Source organism: Rhinopithecus roxellana, chromosome 15, assembly GCF_007565055.1.
Source record: "Rhinopithecus roxellana isolate Shanxi Qingling chromosome 15, ASM756505v1, whole genome shotgun sequence".
In the NCBI taxonomy this organism is placed as follows: domain Eukaryota; kingdom Metazoa; phylum Chordata; class Mammalia; order Primates; family Cercopithecidae; genus Rhinopithecus; species Rhinopithecus roxellana.
The window spans coordinates 13,935,877-13,957,839 of NC_044563.1; the positions used below are offsets into that span (position 1 = coordinate 13,935,877).

The following is a 21,963-nucleotide window of genomic DNA, read 5'->3' on the forward strand; positions in this document are numbered from 1 at the left end:
GGTTCAAGTGATTCTTCTGCCTCAGTCTCTTGAGTAGCTGGGACTACACGCGCGTGCCACTACACCTGGCTAATTTTTGTATTTTTAGTACAGACGGGATTTCACCATATTGGCCAGGCTAGTCTCGAACTACTGACCTCGGGTTCCTCCTGCCTTGGCCTCCCAACATGCTGGGATTACAAGCATGAGCTACTGTGCCTGGCTGGTTCTCTTAATACACCTCAAACTTGGTACATCTGAGATAGAGCTCCGGAGACTCCCCACTCTTAAAATCATTTCTCCTTCAGTCTTCCTTATCCCCTTCTCTTCCAGCCAGATTCCTGGTAGTCATTCTTACCCCCTCCCCAACCATTAGCAGCTCTTCACCATGTTTATATCACATGTTGCCTCTTTTCTCTATGTCTTTGCCACAGCCATAGTCTAGACCATGCTATCCTCTTCCACCAAGATGACTACAGTGACCTCCAGGTCTGTCTTTTCCTTATCCTTGTGTCTTCAAAGTGTTCTCCATTTAGTAGCCAGAATGATCTTGTGAAATGTAAATCATTTTACATTTGTTCCTTACTCAGAACCTTTCAGCAACTTCCAACCTTTCACCAACTTCCAATTTTATCTAAAGTAAAATGCCTAGTCCCTTAGTTTGATCGTGCCTTGCCTCTGTCACACTCTATTATCTTAGGCCCTTTTCCCTATTTATCTATCCTTTTCTGACCACACTGACTCTCCTTTCAGATCATTGTCTACACTGAGCTCTTTCCTGCCTCAGGGCCATTTTTTGTTTGTTTGTGTTAGTTAAATCTGGAAGGACCTTTCTCTTTACTGCTTTAGAGCTAACTTATCCTCAGGTCTTAGCTTTAGGATCACGTATCAGAATGCCCTCCTAAACCACCTGCCTGTAGCTTAGTAGATATGTCCTCCCATTATTCCCTGCCATTGGACCTATTCTGTGTAATTTGTGGTACTTGTCACAAATTTTTTTTTTTTTTTTTTTTTTTTGAGATGGGAGTCTTTGTTTTTTTTTTTTTTGAGACAGAGTCTTGCTGTCAGCCAGGCTGGAGTGCAGTGGCAGGATCTCGGCTCACTACAACCTCCGCCTCCTGGGTTCAAGTGATTCTCCTACTTCAGCCTACCGAATAGGTAGAATTACAGGCTCCTAATTTTTTTGTATTTTTAGTAGAGACAGGGTTTTGCCACGTTGTCCAGGCTGGTCTCGAACTCCTAAACTCAGGTGATCTTCCCGCCTTGACCTCCCAAAGTGCTGGGATTACAGGCGTGAGCCACCGCACCAGGCCACTAATTTCTTTTTTGTTTTAGACGGAAGTCTCGCTTTGTCGCCCAGGCTGAAGTACAGTGGCACAATCTCGGCTCACTGCAACCTCCACCTCCTGGATTCAAGCGATTCTCTGCCTCGGCCTCCTGAGTAGCTGGGATTACAGGTGCGTGCCACCACGCCCGGCTCATTTTTGTATTTTTAGTAGAGACAGGGTTTCACCATGTTGGTCAGGCTGGTCTCGAACTCCTGACTTCAGGAATTCCGCCTGCCTCGTCCTCCCAAAATGCTGGGATTATAGGCATGAGCCACTGCACCTGGCCCAATTTCTTTGCTTATTCATTTATTGAATAATTTCTTCACAAAACTGTAAGGGAAACAGGAAATTACCTTCCTTCAATATTTCCAGTCCTTGGAAATGTCTGAAACACATATAATGGGCATTTGTTAATAAATGTGTGTATGTAGGCTACCATGTGAATGATGTGCTCCCCTTAATGTATGTACTACCCTGCCCACCCACTATCCAACCATTTATTGTTTTAGCAGCCACCAGTCATTCAAGGAACTAAGTGCAAGTACAGGGCCAGACACTGGAGCAGGAGCAGAGGACCCATAAATGGCCACTGTTAGGGCTGGAGTCATCCCCAGCCCATAAGAGGTTAGCAGTCAAGAAAAGCAGATATGGGCTGGGCGCGGTGGCTCACGCCTGTAATCCTAGCACTTTGGGAGGCCGAGGTGGGTGGATCACGTGGTCAGGAGATCGAGACTATCCTGGCTAACATGGTGAAACCCCGTCTCTACTAAAAATACAAAAAAAAATTATCTGCGCGTGGTGGCAGGCGCCAGTAGTCCCAGCTACTCAGGAGGCTGAGGCAGGAGAATGGCATGAACCCAGAAGGCGGAGCTTGCAGTGAGCTGAGATCGCGCCATTGCACTCTAGGCTGGGCGGCAGAGCGAGACTCCGTCTCAAAAAAAAAAAAAAAAAAAAAAAAAAACAGATGTGGTAGAAGTGCTTGATAACCTAGGAGGGCCCTTTAGGTTTAAAGTTTGGTAAGCACTAAAGGCAGAGCTGCGAGCAGCTTCTCTTGAGCATCCACTGCTGGCAAGAGTCAGGGCGGGAGAGGGAGCACTAACAGCTCTCCCTCAGTTACCACTTCAGCCCCCACATGGGCCTTATATCCCCTCTGTCCCCCTGCAGGAACAGCCCTCTTTATAGTTTGGCAGCACAGATCTATTTGTGTATTTGAGGGTCTACCGCCTCAGTTTGTGAGCTCCATGAGAGATCACACACTGTCTAGCTTGTTAATGGTCTTCCAGAGCCTGGCATAGTTCATTTGTAATAGTAATAGCCAACATTTCTGGAATGTTTTACATTAACCCCTCCAAACAACTCTGGGAGGAAGGTATAAATTCCCGACTGACAAATGAAAAAATGGGCTCAGAGATTAAGTAACATGCCCAAGGTTACAAAACAGGCTCGGACTTGAGTTCCAGCACTCCCCTCCAGAGCCTGCATTATACTTTTAGCCGATAGTTCAGCAAATGGGCCCAGGGCTTACGGCCTCCACCACAGGTAGCTCCCAATCTGGCCTGCGTTCTGGCTGCCCTGCAGTGCCTGGGGCTCTCCCAGGTTGTTCAAGGGGGTAGGGGGTTGTCAGCTCCCCGTGACTTCCCCTACACTGCCCCAGCCCTGTTTAGGGCAGTGCCATTTTATGTGAGGACGTGTGCTTCAGAGTGCTGGTCACACACCCCGATAAACTGATCTCCAGTAGATCTTGTCTGTACAGAGGTGAGGTACAAGTCACAAACATGACCACCGAAAGGTACTGGCCATGTCCCAAAGTGGGGAGATAGAGTGGTACCCAGTACCCACGGTGCTAGAAGGACCCTTTCCCTAGCCACTCACTTTTCCTAATTCTCAGAGCCACTGTCAGGCTTCTGAGATACCAGAGCCAAATGTGGGCCAGGGCCACCTAGTTCCCTCCATTTGAAGAGCTTGCAAGCCTCCCTCCCCATCCCCTTCCATGTGGACCAGGACTATCCTTAGGACTCTTGGTATCTTAACCAACTGCTTTCTCTCTATTTGAGGTTTTTTTTTTTTTTTTTTTTTTTGAGACGGAGTCTGGCTCTGTCGCCCAGGCTGGAGTGCAGTGGCCAGATCTCAGCTCACTGCAAGCTCCGCCCCCCGGGTTTACGCCATTCTCCTGCCTCAGCCTCCGGAGTAGCTGGGACTACAGGCGCCTGCCACCTCGCCCGGCTAGTTTTTTGTATTTAGTAGAGACGGGGTTTCACCGTATTAGCCAGGATGGTCTCGATCTCCTGACCTCGTGATTCGCCCGTCTCAGCCTCCCAAAGTGCTGGGATTACAGGCTTGAGCCCCCGCGCCCGGCCTCAGGAGCTTCTTAATGCAACTTTCTGCTGTGGTGAACAAGCACAGGGGTCTCTTTGTCTTTACCACTGTGGGGATGTTGGGCAAATCCTTTAAACTTTTCTTTTTTTGTTTGAGACAGTCTTGCTCTGTCACCCAGGCTGGAGTGCAGTGGTGTGATCTTGGCTCACTGCAACCTCCACCTCCCAGGTTCAGGCGATTCTGCCTCAGCCTCCCGAGTAGCTGGGATTACAGACACGTGCCACCACACCCAGCTAATTTTTTTGTATTTTTAGTACAGACAGGGTTTCACCATGTTGGTCAGGCTGGTCTTGAACTCCTGATCTCGGGTGATTCATCTGCCTCAGCCTCCCAAAGTGCTGGGATTATAGGTAGACCACTGCGCCCAGCCTAAATTTTCTAAACCTCAGTTGCTTAATTGCTGGGAGAGCCAGGATGCTACCTCATTGGGTTCTCGTGGATTTGCAGAGGTGACAGACACGCAGTTTGAATTTGGCCTGGATTCTCAAAGGCCCTGCAAACCTAAGGCACTTCAGATTGAATTCATCTTGTCAGATTTTTCACTCTTCCCCCACAAGTCCTGGAGCTGATTCTATCATTTCTTGCATTTCATTTCTCCTCAGCAGTAGAGCCTAGCTCTGGTCTGAAGAAAGATGAGATTGATCTTCCAACAAACTGACAGCTCTTCCCAGGAATATTTACTTCTCCCCTCCTTCCTTTTCCCGAATCTCCTAGGCCAGGTGACTTCCTGAGGACCAGGTTTGTAAGCAAAATCCCGACAAGCTATGAAATCAATCTGGGGCAAGTTGCTTCCCTTTCCTGGTCCAGGCAGGATCTTTCAGGCAGCCGACCTTTTTCTGCCCTTAGGACAAGTTCCTAACAGTGCATTGAGTACCCTGAGGGTATAGTGTCTTTCTGTGCCATGCCAGCTTCACTATGTATCTGGAAATCTGAGGAAGAGGGTAGATCTGAGGCTACAGAAACCACATATGCCTCATTCATTACCATGTTCCCACATCCTAGCTCATAGTAGGAATTCAAACAGCTGATAAATGAATTCAGGAGCTTTTAGTGTTGAGAGGCCTCATGGGACTCTGAAATGGTCTATAGTGAGAAACTTGGTCTTGGTGAACTAAAGGAATTTTGTATTCACAATATGCAGTTTCTCATATGAGAAGTAAGGTTTAGAAATAAAAACATTGGCTGGGTGCAGTGGCTCACGCCTGTAATCCCAGCATTTTGGGAGACCAAGGCAGGTGGACCACCTGAGGTCAGGTGTTCAAGACCAGCCTGACCAATGTGGTGAAACTCCATCTCTACTAAAAATACAAAAATTCACCAGGCGTGGTGTGCGACTGTAATCCCAGCTACTGGGAAGGTTGAGACAGGTGAATTGCTTGAACCTGGGAGGCAGAGGTTGCAGTGAGCCGAGATCATACCAGTGTACTCGAGCCTGGGCGACAGAGCAAGACTCCATCTTAAAGAAAGAAATGGCCGGGCGCGGTGGCTCAAGCCTGTAATCCCAGCACTTTGGGAGGCCGAGACGGGCGGATCACAAGGTCAGGAGATCGAGACCATCCTGGCTAACATGGTGAAACCCCGTCTCTACTAAAAATACAAAAAACTAGCCGGGCGAGGTGGCGGGCGCCTGTAGTCCCAGCTACTCCGGAGGCTGAGGCAGGAGAATGGCGTAAACCCGGGAGGTGGAGCTTGCAGTGAGCTGAGATCCGGCCACTGCACTCCAGCCCAGGCAACAGAGCCAGACTCCATCTCAAAAAAAAAAAAAAAATACATTTGTCTTACTCAACAGTCCTCTTTTGGGGTGAAAGGTTTTCTAAAATAAAAATTACACAATACTGCAGGGCTTTTTCTCCACCTGAGTAGCTTATTTTACTACCTAACCATATGGTAACTCATTTTACCACAGTAGCCACAAATTGGGATAGCACAGATATGGAACACTTCCATCACTGCCAGAAGTGTTATTGGGCAGTGATGATATAGAACTCTTCTGCATAAAAAAAGTTTTTTTTTTTTTGAGACGTTGTCTTGCTCTGTTGCCTGGCCTGGAGTGCAATGGCGCTCACTACAAGCTCCGCCTCCCAGGTTCACACCATTCTCCTGCCTCAGCCTCCCGAGTAACTGGGACTACAGGCGCCCGCCATCACACCCGGATAATTTTTTGCATTTTTAGTAGAGATGGGATTTCACCGTGTTAGCTAGCATGGTCTCAATCTCCTGACCTCGTGATCTGCCCGCCTTGGCCTCCCAAAGATTAGAGGCGTGAGCTACTGCGCCCGGCCAGAAAATTTTTTTTCTTGTTCTGCCAATGAGATAGAAATCAAGATATGTTTATTATTTACTTATTTTTTTTGAGACAGAGTGTCACTCTGTCACCCAGGCTGGAGTGCAGTGGCGCAGTATCAGCTCACCGTAACCTCTGCCTCCTGGGTTCAAGCGATTCTTGTGCCTCAGCCTCCCCAGTAGCTGGGATTACAGGTACACACCACCATGCCCGGCTAAATTTTTTGTATTTTTAGTAGAGATGGGGTTTCGCCATGTTGCCCAGCTTGGTCTCAATTCTTGAGCTCAGGAAATCCACCCGCCTCAGCCTGCCAAAGTGCTAGGATTACAGGCGTGAGCCATGCACCTGGCATATGTTAAACTTCCTATGTTGAATTGGTTGAAACCTAGCATGGAGAACTATCAGAGATTTTGCTGAGGCCAGCAAAATCTGCAAATTTTTTTTTTCTTTGCTCTGCATAGTGCCTTGCAGATCACAAGAAAATCCCAGCATCTTTGCCTTATTTTCTCTTTTGTAAAACAGAGTCTTGCTTCCCTGGGGAATACTGAAGCTAACATGAGCCTTATGTACTTCACCACTGGTTGGAATGTGTGCATGGACAGGTTAACTTCTGTAGATTTGTCAGTCTGTTCCCCTAAGAAATGAGGGAAAATTTTTGCTTTACCTGTCAGGATTAAGTATGAAATACGTGAAGCAAATGCTATATTATTGTAGGTAAAATTTCACATGTAGTCAAAATTTACAGATCAACATTTCCATATAAAGTACAATAAAGCTTCAGTAGGGTTGAGTCCATCCTTAAATGTGTTCTATGGGGATCTAAACAAAGATAAGTAAGATGTCCGTGATCTAGAAGACAACGTGACTGCAAAATGTCACTGCTAATCATTAATATGTGATTTGCTTTTCTGCTCAAAGTATACTCATATGACTTTATTTTAGCCAAAGCCTAATCCTAGCAGAATATTAGCACCTTGGGAAGAGAGACCTCTTTTAATAGCTCATAAGTGAATTTAATTATTTTTTAAAAATTAAAAAAGGAGAAACACTGGGGAGGGGTGGTAACTAAGCAATTTTTTTTTTAAATATGAGCCAGAAAAATATGAAGTGAAATTGAGTTAACGTGATAGGTCCTTGGAGAGAATCTGGCTCAGCCTTTTTCTGATGCAGGGCTTATTCCTAGCACTACTAATCTGGATCTGTTAGCCTTTAAACTGGTTTAGGAGCAGCTCTGGTTAGAGAAAAGTAGCCTCACCACCAGCTGTAGCAAATTTAGCAATGTCTCAAGAATCTGGCTAACTTCCCATCACCTATTACTGAAGCCACAGCACTCACCTCACTAAATCCTTTTTTTTTGTCATTTTGGAGACAGAGTCTCCCATTGCCCAGAATGGAGTGCAGTGGCACGATCACAGCTTACTGCAGCCTCGACTTCCTGGGCTCAAAAGAATCTCCCACCTCAGCCTCTTGAGTAGCTGCTATTACAGGCGTGCACCACCATGCCCAGCTAATTTTTTTTTTTTTTTTTTTGAGACGGAGTACAGTGGTGCAATCTCGGCTCCCCAGTTGACCTGTGCCTCCTGGGTTCAAGCGATTCTCCTGCCTCAGCCTCCCAGGTAGCTGGGACTACAGGCACTCGCCACCATGCCTGGCTAATTTTTGTATTTTTAGTAGGGATGGGGTTTCGTCATGTTGGCCAGGCTGGTCTCAAACTCCTCAAGTGATCTGCCTGCCTTGGTCTCCCAAAATGCTGACATTACAGGTGTGAGCCATTGCACCTGGCCAACTAATTTTGTGTTTTTGTTTCTTTTGAGATAGAGTTTCGCTCATTGCCCAGGCTGGAGTGCAATGGCGCAATCTTGGCTCACTGCAACCTCCACCTCCTGGGTTCAAGTGATTCTCCTGCCTCAGCCTCCTGAGTAGCTGGGATTACAGGCGCCTGCCACCATGCCCAACTAATTTTTATATTTTAGTAAAGATGGGGTTTCACCATATTGGTCTCCCTGATCTCAGGTGATCCACTCACCTCGGCCTCCCAAAGTACTAGGATTACAGCGTGAGCCACCATGCCCAGCCGGCCAACTAATTTTTATTTTTGGTAGAGATAGGGTTTCGACATGTTGCTTAGGCTGGTCTTGAACTTCAGTGGGCTTAAGTGATCCGCCCACCTCAACCTCCCAAGTGCTAAGATTACAGGTGTGAGCCACCACGCATGGGCTTAAATCCTTCCTTCTATATGTAAATTTCTGACATCTATTAGTTTGAACTTTGTAGCTTAAGAACTAGGAGAGAATAAAAAGACTGTGGTGGTAAGTAACAATCACAAACATAAAAAGATATTTAAGTGTTAGGAACGTTTATTTGTCAAAAAAATTAAAAAAAAAAAAGGGAGGCATGGAATAAAACAAGGGTAAATTTCAGCTAATGCTGTACCACGATCACAGGTCGGACATAAAAAACCAAACCAAAACAACAAAACCCCCAATGGTCCTAGCAATTTCAGAAGAGTAACTTCAATGTTAGAGTCCAGAGCTAACAGAAGAGTAAAAGGCTGCTTGCCACTACATGGTCATTTTAAAGGGAAAGGAGATGCTGCAGGTAGGCAGGGAGAAGGATTCAACTCCTAGGGAAAGCAAGATAAGAGGGGCTCCACTGCACAGGAAAAGGGATGCCAGCGTAATCCTTACCCAGGGCTGCTCAGAGGCTGAGAATGTAAGGAACAGAGTGAAAGGCTACAGAGACTAGTTTCAGGAGGAAAGAAAAGTCAACTTAGAAGAATTAAGAAAGAAAACATAGTTGGTCACAAACTCCTTTTGTTTACTGAAACATGAAGCAATGGAAACATCCCGGCAAAGGGGACCGCGCGGAGCAAGTTCTCATATATGACCGCAGCCCGAGGGTTCAGTCCGCAATTATCCTACCTGAAAGAGAGCACAACACAAGAGGCTTACACAATGCCTGGAGAGCAGCCTGGCTCCGAGTACAAGCGCCCTGGGTCCCATCCTGTATTCCACGGGGGAAAAAAAAGAACAAAACAAAACCAAGTCAGACTGGATCTAACTCATATCCTATGTAATTACCTAGGAGTCTATCAATAGCTATATATAGGAATCTACTTATGGCTATATAGGAAAAGATGCAATCTAGCTGAAGAATGTGTTGGTGATAAATACATCTTTCTTATCCATCTTTTAGGCAAGATAACCCCTGTGACAGAAGGCTACTGTTGCTGCAACAAAGGGCATACATTTTCAAGAACTGCAGTTTAATTTTGGGGTCCAGGAAAAGCAGAAGATGCTGAGATGTCATATATGGCGAACTGCACTATTCTAAATGTGTTTTAATCTTTCACAGTAAACAAGCTTTCAGAAATGGTCACAAGGGGTAGGATATCAAGGAGCAGCCAGTCATTCACCCAATTCCAACACACCTACACGTCACACTGTCACAGAGTTAGAGCCACAGTTCCAGTAGTTCCCCTAATTGAACAAATCAAAAGAAGAAATCACTCCTAAAATTCTCTAATCCTTCTATTGATGATGGGAACTCCAGACACCAATGGCTGGGGGAAAAAAAAAGTTAACTCACACCAAGTTCCTCTACTTATTACAGACAAAGGGCCAAATCTTGGTCTTGATCTGTGCCAATCGACTTCAAAAGTTGTGACGTTCTTGGATCAGTTCTGCTAGGGTGAGACCCGAATTTGGATCCCCAACAGTTCTGGAGTATTTCATCCTGGCAGCCTCATTAACATCAGGCTCCTGGGACTGCAACCAACTCAGGGTTATTCAGTCCATTTGAGGTTCACACCTGGAAGGTAAGTTTCTTTAAAAGTCATCACTAAAAAGAGGTTAGTTGAACAACCACTGCTTGCAGTCAAAATTCATTTTAAAATGTCCTAGCAATACCTTTTGAAGACTACAATATATGAATTTAATATTTAACTTTGAAACATAAGAGAAACAGGTTATCTGATAGATTTATACCAGCTTACTTCAGAAGCATATCCCATCTCATGCTAGATCCAGCTGCATTAAAAGTAAAAATTAATGGCAAACTACAAATTTTAAGATCATTTGCTTCACACATAAACACAGACTGGCTGCACGGTGGTCTCAAGAGATCTCAAGACTTGTTTACATGCATATAGGGGTACAACTTATTACAGGTTCGTAACATTTGCTTCTCAATTCACATAAAAAAGCAAATTCCTATGGCTTTGCTTTTTTTTTTTTTTTATTTTTATTTTTTGAGAGAGAGAGGAGCCACTCTGTTGCCCAGGCTGGAATGCAGTGGCTAACTGCAGTCCCTCACTCCTGGGCTCAAGGGATCCTCCAGCCTCAGCCTCCTGAATAGTTGGGACTACAGGTGGGAGCCACTGTACACAGCTGCTTTGTTATCTTCTACATAAATACCAAAGGGATAAGTTAGGAACACCAGAAACTCAGTAGTAACTCACTTTAACCTTGCTTCTGGGGCTCCAATTCAAGTGATGCTCATTTTCAAGGTACAAGAAAAACCATGAGAATGTAAAGTTGTCATAATGCCATTTCCACTCAGATAAAAAGATTTATCTATTTATAGATACTCAAAATTATTCCTGGCATTTTAGCACTTTTGGTGCACATTTCCTGATGTAGGAAATAGTAAAATTTCAGAGCGTATGGCATTGGCTTTCACTACCTATGCAATTTTCTACACATCTGAAAATTACCAGTTTATCTAACTTATCTAACTCCTGAAATGTTCCTCTCTTCAACAACAAAAAACACAAAACAAAAATTGCTGGAAGAAATGGGAAGCATCCAGCTTTAAATGACAGCATAACAGGCTATGAAGAAATAGGGCTTAAGTGCCCATATAGAACAAGATACTAGTCTAGATTACTAATAAGGACTCCATGGGGCAGAAGATCAAAACATTCAACTTTCAAGTAAATGTCTTAGAAGCAAACATTTGAAATTTATAGGACTTCCTCTGGCATTTGGTATGATATTCGAAGAGTTTCCTTTGACAAAGGGTAATGACCCAAGAAGTAGTTTGTTTTTTTGCTTTTGTTTTTTTTTTAAAAAGGAGAGAAGGGTCTCACTCTGTTGCCCAGGCTGGAATACAGTGGTGTGATCATAGCTCACTGTGGCCTCTTTTAACTCCTGGGCTTAAGTGATCCTTCCAACCTCAGCATTCTGAGTAGCTGGGATCACAGGTGCTCCCCATTACACCCTGCTAATTTAATTTTCTTTGTAGAGACAGGGTCTTGCTATGTTGCCTAGGCTGGTCTTGAACTCCTGGGCTCAAGTGATCCTCCCGCCTCAGCCTCCCAGTGTCAGGATTACAGGCGTGAGCCACTGCCTCTGCCCTCAAGTAGCAACTTTATTAGCAAACTGTAAGCCTAAATAGTTAAAATTCTCACTGTGATATTAATTACTAAGCCCTGAACCTATGCCCTTCAGCTTTACCATGGCAGTACTTCTGTAGTAGAGCGAGCACGGGTTTCGGAATCAGGCCCATAAAATATTTCAGTCTTATCGTATAGATGATATATAGAGAGCATGTAACAAATGTTAGATCTCTCAAATGTTTTTCTGTAACCCAAATATACTTACAACTGATTAAAGAATGTTCTATCAAATTGAATTTGTTGTTCTCTCAGAAGGAACAAGTTGGTTGGAGTCATACACTAACACCTTGACAGGCCAAATGGAACTTGTGGCCTAAGCTAGAGAGATATTGAAGACTAACATGTAATTTGTACCTTTTGGATACTGTCCGGAGAGCAAACAGGTGGCTCTAGCCTCCTTTATGAAGCATGGGTCTCTTTCAAGGGAACTAAATGGAATCTTTTAACCATTCCCACCCATCTCTCACCTCCAGTTTTTAAAAGGCTGAGTACCGGGCTCGGTCCACATACTGCTCCCGTTCATACCGGGCCATGTCATACAGAGAATTCCGTGTAGCTGCTGAAGCCTGAGATAACTCACTCTCTGGCCCATAACCGTAGCCCTCTCCAACCGTGGGGAGCATGGCTGCAGCACGACGCAGGGGGCTCCTGTCCCTTCCATAGTAGGAGGAAGTGGTGGCCGCAGCAGCAGCCATAGCAGCTGAAGTGGCAGCAGCGCCAGAGTTTGGCAATAGGTGTCTGTCGTAGGGATCAACAGAAGTAGAGTTGAGGTGGCTGGTCACAGTTGTGCTTTGGACTTGAGGCAGATGGGACATGGTCTGCTCTGCGTAGTTGTATGCAGAAGCCGCTGCCGCTGCTGCTACTGCCTCATAAGAGCGGACCCGGTATCGCTTATAGTAGTCGAGTGCTCCATATGCATCGTTGTAATACATGGATTCCCCATAGCCCATGGTGTAAGGTGTGCGAACTGCTCCATATTGTTCATTATACTGCTCAGTAAAGTCTGCCACACGACCCGTACGATCTACTGGGCACTCTTTGGACCAGTGCCCTTCTTTCCCACACCGATAGCAGCCACTCTGGTCTCCCATCCCAGGGGCAGTCCGAAGCCGGCTTGTAGACAACTGCACATGCATTCTTTTGCCTTGAGGAAACAGATGTAAGATTTATTTTAACTCACTGACATTCTTTTTCCTCCCCTAAATGAAAGTAAATTAGTTGTCATAAGACACACACACACACCTGTAACCCTATTTCAGCAATCTCCTTTAAAAAGTAGTTGAAATTTTTTCTTTTTTTTTTTTGAGACGGAGTTTCGCTCTTGTTGTCCAGGCTGGAGTGCAATGGTGCAACCTCCACCTCCCAGATTCAAGCAATTCTTCTGCCTCAGCCTCCCGAGTAGCTGGGATTAGAGACATGCACTGCCATGCCTGGCTAATTTTGTATTTTTAGTAGAGACAGGGTTTCTCCATGTTGTTCAGGCTGGTCTCAAACTCCCGACCTCAGGTGATCCGCCCGCCTCGGCCTCCCAAAGTGTTGGGATTACAGGCATGAGCCACCGCGCCTGGCCAGCAGTTGAAGTTTTAATACAGATGAGAGCTAGAAAATTTGATTTTTCAGAGACTAGTCAATACTTTCTACTTAGGCCAGGAGTAGACCAGACTCCCTCCTGCTTCTGTCTCCACAACTTTCCTTTTTCCCCTTAAACACAACAATTGGAAAAGTTTCAACTTCTCACTGCTAAGACTATTATTACTTGTAATGATTCAAATTCTACCAATACTTTCAAAATCAACCAACAAAACCTCAGTTAAGTCAGATTTGGAAGGCATCTTGCCCATCTCTCACTGACTGACTGAGGATCTCATAAGGCCTGAGCATTTACTACTGCTTAAAACCCACATCAGTCACCTGTCCATCTTGTTTCCTCCAGCTATTTTTGCAGATGTCACCAGAAGGCTCCCAATCATGGGCACACGAACCATACCTGGCTTGTCATCTGCTTCATCTCTAGTATCTCTGGGAGTTATAAGACCTTCCAGATGTCAACTCAGCCCCACCCCCACAAGGCTACTATGGAAAGCTACCTGACCAAGGTCTCTCAACAACAAGAATTAGATCTTAAAACAGTACTGGTTTCTTAGGGACAGTGTGTTGACATGTAATGAAATGACTGGCATTTCATCCTGCCATGTAACTTACAATTCTTTATAGGGATTAACTGCTAGTTAGAAAAATGCAGCATTTGCCTAGAGACCTTAAGAACACATACAAATGGGCCACATCCATTTCGGCTTCCAGGAAATGACCAGCAGTGAGGAACAGCTAAGAGAAGAAACAGTCTTTGCTCAGGGATTGTGAACCACCAAACCCAGGGACCCTTACTGATGAAAGCATCTGAAGTCTTTAAAAGCAGTTAAAGAAAAAGAGTATTCCTGGCAGTATTTAGTCCCAGGTTGCACAAGACTCTCCTGGAGATCAAGTCAGTGCTTTCCAAATTGTAGCCAAAAGAAAATGCAAGGGAGGCTGAGGCAGGAGAATCGCTTGAACCCGGGAGGTGCAAGTTGCAGTGAGCAGAGATCGTGCCACTGCATTCCAGCCTGGGCAACAGTGTGAGACTCCATCTCAAAAAAAAAAAAAAAAAAGAAAGAAAACGCAGTCAGCACAGATACAGAGAACAGGGGCTTCTCATTACTCTTAAGGACTGCTCAGAACAAATTCCCCCTCTGCAATCAGCAAGTTGCTCTCTCTTTAACAGACCTTGTTCTGGATGCAGCTATGTGAGAGGAAGCCTTGTGCTCCACCATCCTGTTGGAAATAGCTCGATTCAGGACGGCAGCCAGAACAGTGCCATGCACTGACCCTGAGAGGGGAGTGGGTTAGTGCAGTAATATAACTTTAGTCAAATTCATTTTGCCCAATGTCAAAGAGTCCTATCACTCCAGTTTCTAGCAGAAACAAAAGTGCTCAGGCTTTATACCTCCAACTGCTAGCAGACAGGCAGCATCCACTATCACCAATAGTCAGCAGACACCCAAAATGGCACTAAATATCTAAAAGCATTTTGCCATCCCATTGTTTTCAGAGATTTAGATACTCCTAATTGTTCAAAGTTAGGGGCCACAACGCTAACTATGATTTGAACAGAAACACAGATTTCTGTCACCATTTATATCTCAAATGCAGAGTTCCCTATAATTTAGACTAAAAGATTATAAATGACTTGGCTTTCAAATATACATGATGACATTAAGCTATGTGACAGACACAAACTATGCTCCAATTGCGAAGTTACAGTGACCATGACAGTCTAAAAAGGAGCCTATCCAGAGACCTAAAAGTAACATTTTTAACAAAAAAATTCAATTAAATTTGCACTTTTATAGATTCTGGGTCCATTTTTTGGAGAAACAAAATCCAGCAATTTTACCTTGATGTTTTTTAACTAAATCCAATTTTCATTCCTGCATTTATTTAGAGGGTGGGAACTCAAGTTTCTATCTGTGGCAAAATCTACCTCTGTGTAGTGGTGAAAAGGATGCAGGTATCAATTTTTTGTTTGTTTTTTGAGACATAGTCTTGCTGTGTCGCCCAGGCTGGAGTGCAGTGGCGCTATCTCAGCTCACTGCAACCTCCACCTCCCAGGTTCAAGCAATTCCCTGCCTCAGCCTCCCGAGTAGCTGGGATCACAGGCGCCAATCACCACTGGTGTGGTTCTTAAGCAATTTTTGTATTTTTAGCAGAGATGGGGTTTCACCATGTTGGCCAGGCTGGTCTTGAACTCGACTTCGTGATCCACTCGCCTCGGCCTCCCAAAGTGCTGGGATTACAGGCGTGAGCCACTGCGCCCGGCCCAATTTTTTAACCTGGAACTAAAAAAATCTGTAATAGGGGTGAGAGGTTTAAAAACAAAATTTCAAACAGTTTCTCCAAGCTGGGTGTGGTAGTTCATACCTGTAATCCCGGCACTTTGGGAGGCCGAGGTGGGCCAATCACCTGAGGCCAGAAGTTCGAGACCAGCCTGGCCAACATGGTGAAATCCCATCTCTACTAAAAAAATATAAAACATTAGCTGGGCGTGGTGGCACATGCCTGCAGTCCCAGCTACTTAGGAGGCTGAGGCACAAGAATCACTTGAACCTGGGAGGCGGAGGCTGCAGTGAGCTGAGATTGTGCCACTGCACTCCAGCCTAAGCAACAGAGCAAGACTGTCTCAAAAAAAAAAACAAAAAAACAAAAAAACCCAAAACAACCACAGTCTTTCCAATGGTTATAATTAGCCTTTTATTTTTATTAATTATTATTATTATTATTTTTTTTGAGACAAGTATCTTGCTCTATTGCCCAGGCTGGAGCGCAGTGGTGCAATCTCGGCTCACTGCAACTTCTGCCTCCTGGGCTCAAGCAATTCTCCTGCATCAGTCTCCTGAGTAGCTGGGACTGCAGGTGCATGCTACCACACCTGGCTAGTTTTTTCTATTTTTAATGGAGACAAGGTTTCACCATGTTGGCCAGGCTGGTCTCAAACTCCTGAGCTCAGGTGATCCGCCTGCCTCGGCCTCCCAAAGGGCTGGGATTACAGGCATAAGCCACTGCATCCAGCCTAGCCTTTTAATTTAAATACCCTAAAGTTTTTAAAATAATTGAAAAAGACTATGCTTCTCTATTATTATACCTTAAGGAACCAGGGCAAAGAAAAATGAAAGATTAATTCTTCTACTCTACTACACTTGGACAGGCCAAAAGCTGAAAGATTTCCTGAGACTTCCAAAAGTTACTGAAGTTTGTCGCCAACATTTTCCAGAAAACCAGCCCAATAATAGTGTTTTATTTTGAAAGCTGTAACAGAAAAGAGCATTAAAATGCTGAGAAGTGGGAAACCTGGGGTCTTAATTTCTGAGCGCCTATCAAGTGCCATGATCCAGAAAATATTGGGGATGTAGCTAATACAGAGTAGCATTCTGACTTAATGCTTGTTTACATATAGGGAAAAAAAAACAAGACACCTGAACTCTCACATATTCTTCCCAATTAAGCTGACTGATTGTTATTTGGGAATAGCTTCTTTAGGTCTTCCAATACCAACCATGTGTGCTAAGGAAGTAAGTTGAGTTCACTGCTGGCTGTAGAAAGGAAACAGATCTTGAAAGAGTAAAGCAAACTCAGATTCCGCTACTTCCTTTTAGAAGTCATACAATGCAAAAAGCCTCAATGGCAGCCATTAACATTTAGAAATAAAGGTTCAAAAGAACTTTTTTGTTGGTTCGTTTGTTTTTGAGACTGAGTCTCGCTCTGCTGCCCAGGCTACAGTGCGGTGGCGCGGTCTCGGCTCACTGCAACCTCCGCCTCTAGGTTCAAGTGAGTCTCCTGCCTCAGCCTCCTGAGTAGCTGGGATTACAGGCATGTTTGTATTTTTAGTAGAGACAGGGTTTCACCATGTTGACCATGCTAGTCTCCAACTCCTGACCTCAGGTGATTCCCCCTGCCTCGGCCTCCCAGAATGCTGCGATTACAGGTGTGAGCCACCTCACCCGGGCTCAAGTGGCCCTTTTAAGAGACCACATTCATTGGTAGACAACTGAAAAGAACTTAAATTGAAACGTGTCAAACTGGTATCCAGATTGCATTTTCTGTAAAACTACAACTTACTATCCAATGCTAAGGTTGCTCTTGTCATCTGGGAGAAAAAAAACCAGAGCTGGTTATAAAAATGTCGCTATCTATAACTAGGAGGAGAGTGCTCTCTCCAGAGGAGCCAAGTTAAGAACATGAAAACCAAATACAGGATTTTTTCTTTTCCTATTCATTTTAGTGTCTGCACTTTCTAAGGAAGTGATGTTTTAAAAAATCTTATAGATCCACTGCATTATTCAGATACTCACTTCCTAAAGTAATTATACCTGCCTTATTAAAATACATATTCATCCTAAGCCAACTCTCCCAAGTTAACTGATCTTTTTCTTTTTCTTTTTTTTTAATTAACTTCAGGTAGCTTTTCTTTTCTTTTCTTTTTTTTTTTTTTTTGAGACGGTGTCTTGTTCTGTCGCCCAGGCTGGAGTGCAGTGGCGCGATCTCGGTACACTGCAAGCTCCACCTCCCGGGTTCACGCCATTCTCCTGCCTCAGCCTCCCAAGTAGCTGGGATTACAGGCACCCGCCACCATGCCCAGCTAATTTTTTTTTTTTTTGTATTTTTAGTAGAGATGGGGTTTTACTGTGTTAGCCAGGATGGTCTCGATCTCCTGACCTCGTGATCCGCCCACCTCGGCCTCCCAAAGTGCTGGGATTACAGGCGTGAGTCACTGCATCCGGCCCTAACTTCAGGTAGCTTTTCTTTCATTAAGATAGTTTAGCCTGTAATCTTAGCACTTTGGGAGGCCAAGTAACTGATTTTTCTTACACATATTTTTGTCCTTTTTTTGTTGTTGTTGTTCTGTTTTGTTTTGTTTTTTGAGATGGAGTCTTGCTCTGTCGCCAGGCTGGAGTGTAGTGGCACAATCTCAGCTCACTGCAACCTCTGCCTCCCAGGTTCAAGCGATTCTGGTGGCTCAGCCTCCCAAGTAGCTGGGACTACAGGCGTGCACCACCATGCCCAGCTGATTTTTGTATTTTAGTAGAGATGGGGTTTCACCATGTTGGCCAGGATGGTCTCAATCTCTTGACCTCGTGATCCCCCTGCCTTGGCCTCCCAGAGTGCTGGGATTACAGGCGTGAGCCACGGTGCCCGGCCTGTCCTTTTCCTTTTATTCAGTTGTATTAAATACATATATGTATATGTATATTTTTTCTTTTTCTTTTTTAAGAAGGAGTCTCTCTGTTGCCCAGACTGGAGTACAGTGGCACAATCTTGGTTCACTGCAACCTCTACCTCCCAGGTTCAAGTGATTCTACTGTCTCAGCCTCCCGAGTAGCTGGGATTACAGGCACACACTACCACGCCTGGATAGTTTTTCTGTATTTTTAGTAAGTGATGGGATTTCACCATGTTGGCCAGGCTGGTCTCGAACTCCTGACCTCAGGTGATCCACCCGCCTTGACCTCCCAAAGTGGTGGGATTACAGGTGTAAGCCACTGAGCCCTGCCTGTATTAAATATATTTAAAAGGCAAGGGCATTCTGTATTACATTACTAGAATTCCTCTGCAGTTTGTACCCAACTTTACATTCTTTTACATTTTGCTCATTACCTGTCAGGAGAAAACCCTCCTTCCCCAGTCTCCACTGTCCATCATGATGATCTCCCCCATCAAATGAAAATAATTAAGAATACTTTTAAAAGCTGAAAATGCAACAACATTCCAAAATAAGAAAAACAAATGTAAGAAAAGCAAATAAGGAAAGCTTCACTATCACACTTTCAATAATTTTCTAACCAGAAGAGAAACACTCATGGTTGCAAACAGCAATCACCTGTCATATAGCACTTTTACTGTCAAAACACTTTCACATCTATTCATTCTAGCTCCACTACAATCCTGTGAGGGAGGTACAGTAGGGATCATTAACTCTATAAGTGGGGACAATACTAGTGAGGAAAATGAAGCAGAGAGATGTTAAAACACTTGTCCAAGGTCACACACTAGTTAATGGTAGCAAGTATCTGCAACCTTTGCCCTATGCTTTAAAGAGCAGCTAAAGGCCAAGGCATCACTGGCTGAAGCCAGAGATACCTGATGGTGCTCTGATCTCCACTATGCAAACTTTCTTACCCTTCTCTGGTCAACTTTTCCTCTTCTCCCATTATTTATTTTCTCATTCTGTTTTTCAGGTTTAACAGAGGAGCCAAAAGTACTTCTTAACAACCCCTTTAATGACACTCAGGGCAAAAAAGGTGTTGACTTAGGAACCGCAAAAGTGGCTATGAACATGAGGTCCAAGACGATACTATTACCAAAACACTTGTAGAACAGTGCTACCCAAAAGAACGTTCTATGATCATGGAAATGTTCTGTGTCTCTATTAATATGGTAGCCACAAGCATCATGACTACTGAGTGCGTGAAACGTGTCTGGTATACACCTGAAAAATTGAATTTTAAATTTTATCTAATCTCAGTTAATTTCAATTTACTAAACCACATGTAGTTACCATATTAGCACAGTTCTAGAGTCTTCTGACAACCTCTTGTGGTATTAGTGACAACATATGTACCTTTATTATCAGTATAAATAGTATGATGCTTTTACTGGAATTTCTTCAGAAGCGGGACCATCATTCTCATTTAGTCTGATATATTTAGAAATTTCTTTTTCTTAGGATTAAATAATAGTAGGTGGAGCAGAACACTCCATGGCATGTTTTTTGACTCTGCTTGAATAGATTGCACAAATCTGAGCAACCAAAAGATACTCCCGCAGATCGACTTGCCACCCAGATTTATAATATAGGGCTTCCTCTAGATGTCTTTTTTCTTCTTTCCCACCAGTATCCATCACCCAAAGCAGTAAAGAATATAAATCTTAAGCACTTAAACCCTCAAATATAAGGCTTCCCGATCATAACTAAAGATGCAGGTAAGCCACGGACCTTTATCCTCCCTTCTCTCATGAGGTACTCGTTTCCCCAAGCAGATTACACTTCCAACAGCACTCGAATGAATGCAAGAATCTCGCAGGGTAAAGTAACCCACAGTTTGCGATTCTATGCAGTCGGTGAGCAACATCTTAGCAAACCTGAAAAGGGGAAGTGTTTGCTTCCCCAGAGGTAAACTATGCTTAAGAGCGGAAAACATAATCTATTATTTCCAGCTAAAACAGAATGGAAGAGACCACCCTGCCAGTTCTATAGTCTTGTGTTCTTGCCTGTCTTGAGCTAGACCCCACTCGGCTCTACTACCCAGGCCCAGAGCAGTTCACCTTGAAACTCTGTGTTGTCAAGGCCCCTGATGGCCTCCACTGCATCCTCTGCCCGCTCCATGTGTACGAAGGCATAATCTTTCACGATGTCACATTCGATGACCGGACCATACTCCTCAAACTTGGCTCGAAGCTCTTGGTTGGTACAAGTGGGGCTGATGTTACCCACGTGTAACTTGGTTGAAGCTTTGCTCTTATTCTTGCTGGCTTCCACGTTGATGTTCACCCCATGAAGCTTGTAATGGTGCAGGTTGCGTATGGCATCCTCAGCTGCCGTCTTGTCTTCTATGTGCACAAAGCCATAGTTCTTAATTATGTCACATTCCAGCACCTTCCCATACTGTTCGAAAAGAGAGCGAATCTCCTGCTCTGTGGCCTCCCGGGGCAGGTTTCCGATGAACAGCTTCACCATCCTGACAAGAGCCTGGGAGAAAAAAACAAGATTTCAAAAGTCAGGGGTGTGGTGGGAAATTTCGGTGCACTGCAGCATTTTCGTCTAATCCTCCAAAGTTCTTGCACCTTCATAGACCCTCGCATAGACATTCATTATTCTTCCTCAGTAGAAGGGCAGTTCTTGAGATGTGCGAGCTATGTGACAGGAAACAGGAGGTCGAGGGTCAGCATGCATAGCACAGTCTATCATCTCCGTGAAATGGAGCGCAATGAAATACCAGAATTAGCTGTTTAATGTCTTAAAATGAGGAAAAAGAAAAGCCCAAGCAAAGGCAAGGGGCATCTATCGCAGTGTGCCTGGTAACAAGGTTTTGGAGGGAAATCTGTGTACCTCTCCTCCACGCACTAGCACCTTTCAAGATACACTAAAAGGAAAAAAGTCCCCTTTCCCTCTAACCGGGACCAACCACCCGCCCCGCAGCGGCCCACCCTCCAGCTTCTTCGCTCCAACAAAGACTCGACCCGACCCCTGCCCCGCCTCCTTCCGGAGACCCGGTCCCGCCTCCTCCCGTTGTCTTCCCGGACCTCCCGCAGCAAAATGAGAAACCCAAATCCCCGCCATGCCTTCTGCAGGAGGCCCGGCCCGCCCCGCCCCCGAGCTTCCCACATCACACACACAAGACCCCCTCGCACCTCCGGTGGCGGCGGCGGCGGCGGCGGCTCCCGCGTCAGAGAGAACCCTACAAAATGGCGACGGCCGCTCGAGCCTCGACGCGACCGGGCCCTTTCTCGCGCGCCAGCTCACGCACCACCTCACGCACGCGCGAGTACGCGCTGCTTCTCTCCCCTTCCCCTCGCGGGAGCCGAGTGACCAATCGCGAGGCTGCATACAAATGACCGCGCAGCACGGGGGCGGGGCCTCTTGGTGGCGGCACAGCGCCGCGGAGGTCAGCCCACCCCCAGCCCCAGCCAGCCAGTCATCACCCTGGAAAGGGTCGCCACTTCTGCGTCAGAGGGGCTCTGGACGCAACCACTGCCTAGAAAAGCGGAGCCCCCTGGGAGTCATTCACCATCACAATGGGTCCTGCTATTGGGCTCTCTGAGGAGGCTGGAGAGCTAATGACAAAGGGGAATCTCCCCGAGGGCTCTAAAAAGGGGCTTTCGTAGCGGGGTGGCCGGCCTCTGTGGCAGCTTGGGGCAATATTTCAGAAATACAGGCGCGCCACATTTTAAGCAAAACTAGTCATTGTTTTGTAGCGCTTTAAACATTATCTTAGTGTTTCATTACAGACGTGTTATTTATTGGTACGGAAACTGAGAACGAAGGGGCAGAAGGATAACCTGGCAAAACT

At 45.2% G+C, this 21,963-nt stretch overlaps 2 protein-coding genes across 6 annotated transcripts in view; one reads left to right on the forward strand and one right to left on the reverse strand.

The window, feature by feature from the left end:
• RBM4 (RNA binding motif protein 4) overlaps positions 1-11,601 on the forward strand; it is a 37,788-nt gene extending 26,187 nt beyond the window's left edge. Inside the window, exon 4 of one of the 2 annotated variants that reach the window (XR_004053487.1) lies at positions 9,163-9,299. Coding sequence is in view for 1 of the 2 variants with exons in the window: in XM_010366398.2 (XP_010364700.1) it covers positions 9,163-9,236 (74 nt within the window). In the remaining variant the exon portion in view is untranslated. Of the gene's footprint in view, positions 1-9,162 lie in introns of both variants that reach the window. The other variant, XM_010366398.2, reaches the window with a different exon arrangement.
• On the reverse strand, positions 8,307-21,476 carry LOC104664763 (RNA-binding protein 4B). Of its 4 annotated transcripts, XR_004053489.1 has the most exons (5): positions 21,305-21,476; positions 20,219-20,642; positions 11,833-12,509; positions 9,556-9,777; positions 8,307-8,970 (listed from the first exon to the last, which is right to left on the reverse strand). XR_004053489.1 is itself a non-coding variant. In XM_010366401.2 (4 exons), the coding sequence occupies exons 2-3, from the start codon at positions 20,628-20,630 to the stop codon at positions 11,842-11,844; spliced, it is 1,080 nt and encodes a 359-aa protein (XP_010364703.1). In that variant the 5' UTR covers positions 20,631-20,642; positions 21,305-21,476; the 3' UTR covers positions 8,307-8,888; positions 11,833-11,841. The 4 variants fall into 4 exon arrangements, 3 of the variants coding, with proteins under 3 accessions (XP_010364703.1, XP_010364704.1, XP_010364705.1); XM_010366401.2 differs by lacking the exon at positions 9,556-9,777 and having other exon boundaries at positions 8,307-8,888; XM_010366402.2 differs by having other exon boundaries at positions 8,307-9,777.
• Positions 21,477-21,963: the final 487 nt, after the last annotated feature.